Raw genomic sequence first — 11,171 nt, forward strand, 5'->3', positions numbered from 1 at the left:
TTTGAGTCTTATTGTCTGTTTTATCACTGTTGTTATTAAGTTTTTTTAAATTTTTGTACTGTACTGCATAGCAGGTTGTTTATGGTTGAAATAATCTTTGTTCAGGAATATTTCACATTTTGAAAAATGTCTAAAACATGTGATTTTTTTTGTGGAGAAGTATCTATAAAATGAAACATTTTTTAAATAAATTTTTACTTGATTTAGGTATGTTACAAGAGTAAACTGAAATTTGAAACTTTTTGTGGGAAATTTGTGGCAGTTTGACCAAAGTGGGTTGTGAAGCCATATATATATATATATATATATATTTAAATGGTCATTATAATTAAACTGAGCTGTATTATTGATTTTTAATATATTTTTGAACAGTTAGTGTATTAATTAAATCAAGTTATATTTTTAAATTGTAATTTTTTTCAAAACTGTTTTAATCTTGTCATCATTTGGTTTATAAAATAGTTTGGTTAGACTAAGGTGAACAGTGCAGTTGTGATTTGTTTCTAAAAATGTTTTAAGACTGTTAGTGTGACCTCAAAAAAGCAGATTTTATGTTCATCTCTTATATTACATTTATTAGGAAGAAAAGTGTAATAAAAAGTCCAGAGCTTCTGATGAAAGTAAAGAGTCTGACACAGAATCTGATGTTGGCAGTAGTCATTCCGAATCTGTTGCTAGTGAAGATCGAGACATTAAGCAGCCAGAAGCTAATGGCAAAGAAGTGGAAGATGATGATGAAGACTGGGATAAATTCCAGAAAAAAATCTTCAAAAAAGATAAAGTATTAGAGTCCAAGTCCAAGATCTCACATAGTGTCCATTGTCCTTTCTTTTCAGAGGTTTGTTTATTTCTGTAGCTCTTGAAAAAAAATATCACTTATTTCTTAATAAGATGAATTTAAATATAAAACAATAATTTCCTATGTTTTGATGATTTTCATCATTCATGCTAATGTCTTAGTAATTCTAAATTGTTTACTATTTGCAAACTTTTTTTTCTGACATTGAAGTTATTTATGTTTTTTACTAATTCAAATCATCTCTAAATATATGGAAAACAAATCATAATTTTTTTTTATGATAGAAAAGTTTTTCATTACTACTATTAGAGCATTGCAGACTTTCAGTTTAGAAAATCTGCCTTCTACAGCATTTCTGACCTTATTTCATGTACTAGTAACATACAGTTAAGTAGTATATCCCACTTGGATAATTTTGAGCTTTCTTACAGATGGTGGTATTGAAGACACAGTTTTGATCTCGTAACAACGATTTCTTTCAGTATAACTATGTTTAAGTTTAAAAATGTCTAGAGGCTGTGTCTTCCTTACTTTCACCTGTTGGATGGCCATGATGTGAGCAGCAAATGTTTTTTGAGAGGGATAATATTAGTTTTTTTTTTATATATAACATTATGCTCTCTGTCTTGATCACTTCATCAGGATTCTTACTTGTAAGATCTCTCGGCAGTAAGTGAGAAGTACCATCCTCCATCTTCGTGTACTCGTTTTTTTATTATTTTTTTGTGTAAGTAAATAATGGTTACTTTTCACTTTGTTTTACATTATACTTAGTTTATTTTCTTTAACTCAGTCTAGACAGGAATTGAGTTTAAAATTTTACATATAATATTCTGTTGTATTTCATGTTATTGTTTTACTTTTATCTGCAAGGTTAATCAGTTAATATAAGAATACTACACTAAGACTAGGTGTTATAACTCAGCTGGTTCTTATAAGCACTGGAATTGAATAAAAGGCTTCATTGGCTATCTCCTCTTAATATTTAAGGCATTATTGATTATGGCTATATCTACTTGAAATCTATATTGAGCCAATTAAGAGTAAAAAAAAATTTTTTTTGAGTCTTATTGTCTTGTTTTATCACTGTTGTTATTATGTTTTTTTATATTTTTGTCTGTATTAATACTAGATGATGAAGTAAGTTGTGCTTATACATTTGGATGTAAAGTAGAAATTTTTTGATGTGTGATATACCTGTACTGTGAGTATAGATTGGGTTGTAGTTTTTGTTTAGAACTATTCATTATTTTTTAGGACAAACAGGAGTATTGGTGGATTTACATTGCAGATAAGAAACAGCATGATCTCCTTACTGTCCCCTGCCTTATGACCAACCTTGTGCTAAATGAAGAGGTAAATTTTAACTTGTTCACTTTTGAAGTATTATATTGTTAGGTTATAGTGTATTGGTGAAATATATTGTGTTATTGGCCGACTTTGTATTCCAGCTTGATGTATGATTCAACTTTTCAGTTATGACAGTTTTAAAAGATAAAGCACAGGTGAGGTCTCTTGACCATTCTTGTACTGCAAGAATGTGTAGGGGACAGGTTGTTTATTATGATAATAAAACAATGATAGGATTTTGCATAGTTGAAGTTTCCTCTCTTGTGACTGTTTGTGTGAAATGTATAGGTAAAACATGTTACTGCTAGAGAAGTGGGATAGGCCTGCTCAATAAAAGATCTGACAAGATATCTGTTACAGACTAATACTGTGTTTCTCTGAATAACTGAGTTTGTGAGAATGAAATAGAGACTGGCAAAATGCAAAAGCCCAATTTTTATTACAGCATAACACAAACACTATGTGTTCTTGGTTTGGACAGTGGACTGTTGCTTGTACTGGATTGTAACTATTCTCCTTAACTGATTAGTCCAAGATAATCAACCAGACCATTTAAGTTCAAAGTTCCTTACTTCATAGATAATGTCATATTAACCCAGAGTGCCTAGTGCTGTCCATGTGATGGTCATTTTCATTAAAACATAAGTGAGGTAATCTGGAGATACCATCTGACCAACCTTTGAAGGTCACTGCAACATTACAGCCATGTTTACCATGGGCAGAACAGGTTTGGCTTCATTAGTATGACAAAGGAACAAAGGTAGCTAGAAAAAATAAACTTAATGACTTTTTTTAACCACGTGCTATGAGAATACTGCACATACACACAGAATAAGTGATAAATTGAGAATAATACTGTATTAATACCTGAAGGTCGAAAATGCATGGTATTTTTATATATCACACTTTCATGTTACAAGAGATTGTGTGGCCAGCTTTTTGAATGTGACATAAAAAATTGATAAGTTACAGTGTAGATGTAGTACTCTGTCTTATGAATACCCTTGCACCACAAAAACTTGTAGGGGACATATGTTGTTGTTTTTTATTATGACAACAAGACAATAATAGGCTATAGAATGATTGAAATTTTCTGTCTTATGACCACTCCTGTATTACAATATTGTGTAGGGATAAGTAATGACCATTCCTGTATTACAGTAATTTGTAGGGACCACTTATGATCATTCCAATACTACAATATTTTGTAAGGATAACTTATGACCATTCCTGTATTACAATAATCTGTAGGGACTTTTTATGATCATTCCAATACTATGATAATGTGTAGGGAACACTTATGACCATTCTTGTACTAGAAGAAATCGTAAGGACTAATTATTACCAGTCCTATACTACAAGAAGATGTAGGGACCAGTTATGTTCACTTCTGTGGACGTAATTACAGTCTTCTGTGTTGTACATTAACTTCATCAATAAATGTAATTTTTCATCATGTAAGTAAACCACATTTTTTACAAAACTTAAAATCTTACAAATATGTGACAGTGCAAGGAATAGAGCTAGCTATGAGAGCAGATATGTTGCTAATTGTGATATGTAATTTTATTCTGTAGCTTATGAATAATAGTATGTACTAAAGCAGTACTTCCAAACCTGCGATTGAGAATTCAATGGATATAATATCATATTTAACACACAAAGTTGAATGGGCCAGTTGAAATACATTTGCAAAGAGATGGGGGAGGTCATGCAAATTCTGGATGTGTGAAATAGGTTCAGCAGTGAAAATATTTGGGAATACTATATTAGAACATATGTATATTAAAATTATAAATATGAGTAATATATTATATTATTAATGTTTGTTTTCTTTACTTTAAAAATTTAGAAATAAATAACCAGCTCAGAATTGTACAGATATTGTTTGGTATGAAGTATTTGCTATTTTTTGTTATTTCCAGTAGAATAGTAATCCAATGAAATACTAATTTCCAACCTACCTAACTATCAGTTAAAAGCTCTTATTAATATAACTTCAAAATGTTCAGAATTTGTTTGTACATAATATCAAACATTCTTATTAAACATAACATTCAATTTCTTTAGCTGCTGTGATAATGTTCATACTTTTTTGTTGCTTTAAAAATAAATATTAAACTAGATGTACTAGAGAAGAGTTTTCTAGGACTGTTTCTCTTCACAAGACCTGTTCACTGCCACATTGGTAGAAAAAAAAATAAATGCTGCTTTAAAAGAAAGTGATAAAACATACTGGACAAGTATATGCAAAACTGTGAAGAGAAACAGTCAGACCTGTTCACTGCCACATTGGTAGAAAAAAAATAATTGTTGCTTTAAAAGAAAGTGATAAAACATACTGGACAAGTATATGCAAAACTGTGAAGAGAAACAGTCTGTCCAGTTTACTATCACATTGTTAGAAAAAAGAGCAATAATGAATTGTTACCTTGTTATTTTTACATTTTGTATAAGCTGTAGTTTACTTAGAATTTTCTCTCCAGGATCATTTGCCATTAGCATGTAGAATTTACAGTAGTGGTCATATAAAATCTTTTTTTGCCTTTGTCAGTTCCTGGGAAATATAAACAGGGTACTAAAGTTGAAGTTCCAGATTTGTTTTTAGTTTTTTGTTTGTAAATATTAACAGAAAATACTTATAGTTTAAATATTTCTTGCACATAAACACTGCATTCATCAAGCCTTATTGTCCATCATCAGTAATGATTAATAAAGAACTGGCAAGGTCTCTGACCGAAAATTTATTATCGGAGTTAGTATTCAAATAGTATCTCATTGCAATACATAGAAAAAATAATGATTTTTGAAACCAATTTCAGGTCAGTGGGAATCAAGAGAAATAAAATGGCAAACATTAGTATTTTTTTCTGAAGAGGGAGCTGTTGTGTATAAAAAAAGAATTTTGCTTGTGCAAATAAGATTGTTTATAAATAGTCATTTTTGCATCGCTGAGAACTCTGAGAGAATGTAATCTAGATTATGATTCTGTTTAAGTATTTTAACTTCTTACTGTATTATTTATAAAAAAGGAATATGCTGGAAAAGGTATTTTAAAAAATGCTGGAATTTTCTTAGTTTACCATATCATCAAATCTACAGTTTTAACAGAATAACTTTTTTTATGCAGATGACGTATCAAAATATCTAAGTAATACAATTTGAGGAAGAGTTGAAATACTGTGTCAAAGGTCAGGAAACCTATGTGAGCATAATGAGACAAAATGATATACATACTGACTGGTCACTATTAGGAACAATATGCAATAATGAAATGGTCTGTGTTTTGCCTATAAAACAGCCGTACTGCAACATGGCATAGAATTCACATGGTGCAGGAAAGTAGTTGAGGGTTTTTCCCATTCAGTCATTAATATTGTTTGCAATTCATGGAGCAAGATAGACAGAGGTGAATGTGTCTTTTCAGTTTCATCTCAAGATGCTCAATTGGATTGAGATTTAGGGACTTTGGTGGCTACGGGGGATGCTTGAAGTTTCTTTCATATTTTTCAAACCATAATTTGGGCATAGTGGATGGAAGCATTGTCTTATTGGAAGTAGCTGTCCCCATCAGGGAACACATGAAGCATCACTTATGTGGTTAATCAAAAATGAAGCTTTGTAAGCTGTGTTATTCATTATGCTTTCTACAGAGACATGACTCCACCATCAGAGGCCTGGACAGTTGGAACTACACAAGAGGGGGGTATTCTTGTGGCTTCTCCCACTTGTGCAGAAAGGATAAAGCATGACTTATTGGACCACATTGTATTTCACTAGTTTTTATAAGTCAAATGTCTACAGTCTTTACACCACTAAAGGCATTGTTTGTTGTGAGTATTTGAGTCCAGTGGTTTATGCAATGGTCTCCTACTGCCAAAGTCCATTTGTTATAATGTTCTTTTCAGGGTATGGGTGTGGATTACCATGCTCTGAATTTATGGCTGTTGTTATATTGTTTGATGATGGTTAGACTTTAACATCTTGTCTAACTGCTTTTCTTCTCTTTCCATCACTACATATTTGTAACCACCATTCCCTTTCACAGCATTACATATATTAAATGGAAAAATACTTAGCTTGCTTATAATTTTGGTATGGTAAAAAGGTAAGCTCACGATCTTAAACCCAGTAGAACTGTGTGCAGTGTTTTTCAAATTAAAATAAATGTACAATTCACAGTTTTATAGAATAAAAACCTTACTGGAAAATTTTACAAGCTTTTGTACACCTGTCATATTTAAAAATAATATATTTTATTTACAGAAGCAATATAACCTGGAGAAAGCTTATTGGAAATTTCAAAAAATCTCATCCAGTAGCTATTTGTTTCAGCAATGCAATAAAACTGTATGATGGATATGTCAGTTCACTGCATCTAGACGTTTTAAGAGTTAAGAAGTGTTTTCATGTGTGTAGTTTTATTTTTGTTACCTGACCTTTAATGCATTAAATGAATTTCATTTGTTTGAGGATACTTTTCGAATCATAAAGGTCACTATGAATTACCACTTTATTATTGCTCTTGTCTGGGTCTATTTTTGGAATTTATTTATTTATCAATTTTCTTTATTAATTAGTTACTTAGTTTTTATTGTTTGTAATAATAATGATAATAATAAGTTACTTTTTTTATGACTATGGGATGGAATAAATGATTTCAATATAGTTTTATATTTTATATTATTTATCAGTCCAAATTTACCTTTTTACATTAGATTAATAGTACTGTATCATATTTTGCCTCACATAGTTTTATTCACCCTTTGAGCCTCATATTTCAACTCCCCTAAACTTGTATTTCTTAGATATTTTGATATATCATGAAGTAGTGTTTTTCTGTTAAAAACTAGTTCAATCACTAAAAACCATGAATTTGGTATTATGGTAAATTATGAGAAAATACCAACACGTTCACTTTTTTACGGGCGTAGTTTCCCCTTTTTTTTTTCAGAAGTAATTGAGTAAAATATTCAAATAGAATCATAACCTGCATGAAGTTCTCTTTACTTAGAGTGATGAAACATGCTATTAATGTATTTCAAACAACTTTTTATAATCATCTTATTTGCATATACAGACATCTTTTTTGTTACATAACAGGTGTTCTCCAGATGAAATTTAAACATCTGCCATTTTGTTTCTGTTGACTCCATTGACTGGAAATTGGTGTCAAAAAATTTAATTTATTTCATTATAAAGATCTACTTGAATACAAATTGTGATATTGACTTTGACTATTAATCAACATTTTTAAATTATTGTTTCAAGTTATATAGATTACAAAATAACATTACATAAATATATAGGAATTAAGTAAACAGTTTACTTTCAGAAAAATTAGTAAACCTAAAACCTTTCAATAAATCATAACTTTTTTAGTTCTTTATAACTCGAATGTCCATCATACTTTTTAAGAGTTTGTCTGCTTGAAAACAGTACAGTGTGGACTCTGTGGCATACCTGCCCTACTATGTGCATGTGCTTGCCTCAAGGTAGGGTATGAAATATCACAATCTCTCCCACAATCAGAGTTACCTTAGTGACAGGGATCAGACATAAAAAAAAAAATCCTGGTTTTATCTGATTTTGGTGAAACTTTTGCAGAATGTAGAATACGATGAGATATGATGATTACAAATTACAGTTTTCAAAAATTTGCCAAGTTATTATTGGCCACATCCTCAACAGAAACCCATAATGAATGATAGTAATTGTTGTTGTGAAATGGACAGGCCTGCCACATGAGTTTTCTTCTTTCTTTGTTGCATGTTGTTACATCTATTTTTCTGACCAAAACCAAATAGATTTGCAGCAGGTAGCTCCAACCCCCATTGACAGTATTGGAACTTTGTTATTCTTTGCCATGTCATTGTCAGTCACCATTATCCCTTCAAGTACCTGCATGAGCAAGGTTCCAAGATGTTTAACTTGTAATCTGTCCAGCTTCTGTGGATGTGATCACAATGGACCTTTTGACAGATCTTATTAAAACAAATCCATTTATCAAGCCCAGAGATGCTGTAGTGGTACTCCAAACTAGGTTTCTATGCTAACAAGTACAGTAATGAAAGAAGTAATACTATTCTTCTACCAGATCAAAAGATCAGGAACAAGGTCTCCAACATCAAACAGACAATGAAGAAAGTTTGCATAATTTAATTTGAGAATAATAAAAAAAAAAATCAGCTTGTATACTGCAAAAATAATATGGCCATTCTGAAACCCACTGTCTCTTTGCCTGCTCATAATTTTGGATTGAGATACGTTGCCATAACACGGATTGCATACTTGCATACAGCAGATTTTTGGATTTTCCAATGGTTTATGCAACACCTCCAAGAAACAGTCACTCAAGTTTCTTGTTTCTGCCTCACTGCCCTCTAGTTAAGGGAGAGATCCTGTGTTTTTTCATTTAGTTTTTTATATCTAGCATAGTATATTTCTAACTTTTATGCTTTAGTTACTTTTGTTGAAAAATCTATAACAATAGATAAAAAAAAAAAACACACAAAAACAAGAAATTTAATATTTACATCTTGACTCAGGCCTTTTGCTGTTGATGACAAGGCATTCTAACCGAACTTTTTTGTGTGACTGTGTTAATTGTCCAAAAAATCATTAATGTTTCTTTCAAATATATTTTAGAATACAAAAATATATAGGGTAATAGAATAGAATGTTTCAAAATTAACTACTACAATGTTGCTTCTAGAATGCATACTTTGTGTATTTATGCTATTTTGATTGCCACTGGTGCAAAATAATCATTTGTACATGTTACTAGTTCATGCAAAGAAAAAAGAGAAATACACATTTTGAGTTTTTGTGTGTGACCATTCGAAATGTATCATGAATGACTTTGTAACGATAGATCGCGATCGTAACCAAAAAATTCCAAACGGTAATTAGCTCATTTGGATATCTAACAGATTGTGCTTGGCTGCATTATGATGTCATTTGGTTTGGGGGGAAATTCCCTTGATATTGTGGGATATCAATTGTTGAAAATGGTGGAAAAAAATGAAAGGTACGAAGACATTCAAAATGTGGTTATTAAAAAAAAAACATATTTCCACTAAAACTATGCAAAAATTGAAATAAATATAGGGAAAAAACACAGAGAAGATGACTGCAATGTAAGTTTTGTCAGTGAATGTGTAGATATTTTCAGTACATACACAAATGAAACAAATTGCAATGATTCAATTTACTGTTTTTCTTCAAATGAAAGTTACTTGATCATGTTACTTTTATGACTCATGAAGTTGATACCTACTTCATTATATGGATGGCCCACTTTCTGGAAGTCAGTGGGGGATTTGGCCCACTTGAGAAAAATCCTAGAAGCAACACCTTGCTATAAGTCAACTGGCTAAACAATTCTGTTAGTTGCTCGAAGTTGAACACCACAATCATAAACAATGAAATGTATGTTAAATATCTGCTTACAAGTGCCAAAATAAACATTATAAGAAACCTTGTAAAGAAAAAGGTGTTTTTTATTGGTTCTAAATAGTCCAATAGCATTCTCAGAGAGAATTGTTGACATTTTTTAGGGAGGGAGAATTATATGGCAGGGTCACATCATCTGGGTTTTTTATATCTCACTAAAGCATGAAAATTGGAGATTCTAAGTCTATATTTTGGCTTGTTAGTATTTATAGTATGCTTTTGTAGTTAATTGGTTATACAAAAAATCATCTAAATGTAGAAAGAAAGTCCAAAATGGACAATATAGAGCACAGATGTTTTGTGTAACATAGGGAAGTTAAGATTGGGAATTTGTTAAAATATTTCCTTTTGAAATTAAGGAATTGAAATTTAGATAATATAAAAACTTGAACTATAAAGTATTTTTTTATGTCATGCTTATTAACGTACATTGATAATAAAGTTACTTAATTAAATTTTGAGTATAATTCTGTAAAAGGTCATGACATACTCATTTTGACTCAGTTGTTGACATAGTGTTAAAGACACTTTTTATTCTACTGACTTATTTCTGTTTTAGGTGGAGTTGAAGTTCACAGCACCTTCAAAACCTGGGGTATACACATATGCAGTCATTGTCCGGAGTGATTCTTACCTCGAGTCAGAATATACAAAGATAATTAAGGTAAGCTTCAACACTATTAACAGTACTGTAGAAATTTATTAAAAGAAATAACATTTACACAGCTTTACTGTTTTAATAGATACGGGCTTTTATCTTCAAAAGCTCTCATTGTAATTTTAAAGCCTGAAGCCCAGATATGTATAAGCTAAGCTTGTTTTTAGTTAACCAAATTAGCAAAAACATTTTCCTATATCTACCAAACTTATACTTTTATTATTACATTACACAGCATAAACTTCCTCTATATCAGTAAATTGCATGGCAAATATATGATCTAAGAACATTCGATTATATTATAAATATAATTTAAAAGGTTATTTGATCTAGAGTTATTTTGAGCTGATATAATGGTTGAACATCATTCAGATTAAATATAATTTAAAAGGTTATTTGATCTATAGCTATTTTGAGCTGGTATAATAGTTAAACATCATTCAGAGATAAAAGATCTTTTAGACTACGATCATAAAAGCAGTTGAATAGTTACTCTTTGTATCACTCTAAACTGAATGTGCGTGGGGTTAGTCTAGTGTGTCAGACCTGTATTAGAGATGGAATGTTGACTATCATTCCAAATTTACTATGTGTATCTACAAGAAATGTGGCAAAGTTTTATTCAAATGTACAGATCTGTTGTACACAAAATCTGAAGTGGTGCAAGAGTATTTGCACTCAAGATATGTCATACAGTTTGCATATTGCATCTGAAATGCATACCTACAATTGTTTTCAGTATCTTTGTATATTGTATCTGGTATTTACTCCCCTCTATCATGAACTGTTGCTAAGTCAGCAATGTAGGGTAAAATGAATAGTTCAGAACTCTGACATCAAATATATATAATACTATGTTGAATGGCACTTTGTAAAAAGTTGTAGGCTATGTGTACATAGGTTAAAATC

At 30.8% G+C, this 11,171-nt stretch overlaps 1 protein-coding gene across 1 annotated transcript in view; it reads left to right on the forward strand.

Annotated features, from left to right (window-relative positions):
• The window catches only part of LOC106464942 (translocation protein SEC63 homolog), a 56,512-nt gene that overhangs the window by 37,863 nt on the left and 7,478 nt on the right, over positions 1–11,171 (forward strand). The window contains exons 18-20 of the mRNA XM_013925115.2: positions 581–838; positions 2,057–2,155; positions 10,164–10,268. Of these exons, the coding sequence (XP_013780569.1) occupies positions 581–838; positions 2,057–2,155; positions 10,164–10,268 (462 nt within the window). The remainder of the gene's footprint in view (positions 1–580; positions 839–2,056; positions 2,156–10,163; positions 10,269–11,171) is intronic.

The sequence above is a fragment of the Limulus polyphemus genome, unplaced genomic scaffold, assembly GCF_000517525.1.
Source record: "Limulus polyphemus unplaced genomic scaffold, Limulus_polyphemus-2.1.2 Scaffold1790, whole genome shotgun sequence".
Lineage (NCBI taxonomy): Eukaryota > Metazoa > Arthropoda > Merostomata > Xiphosura > Limulidae > Limulus > Limulus polyphemus.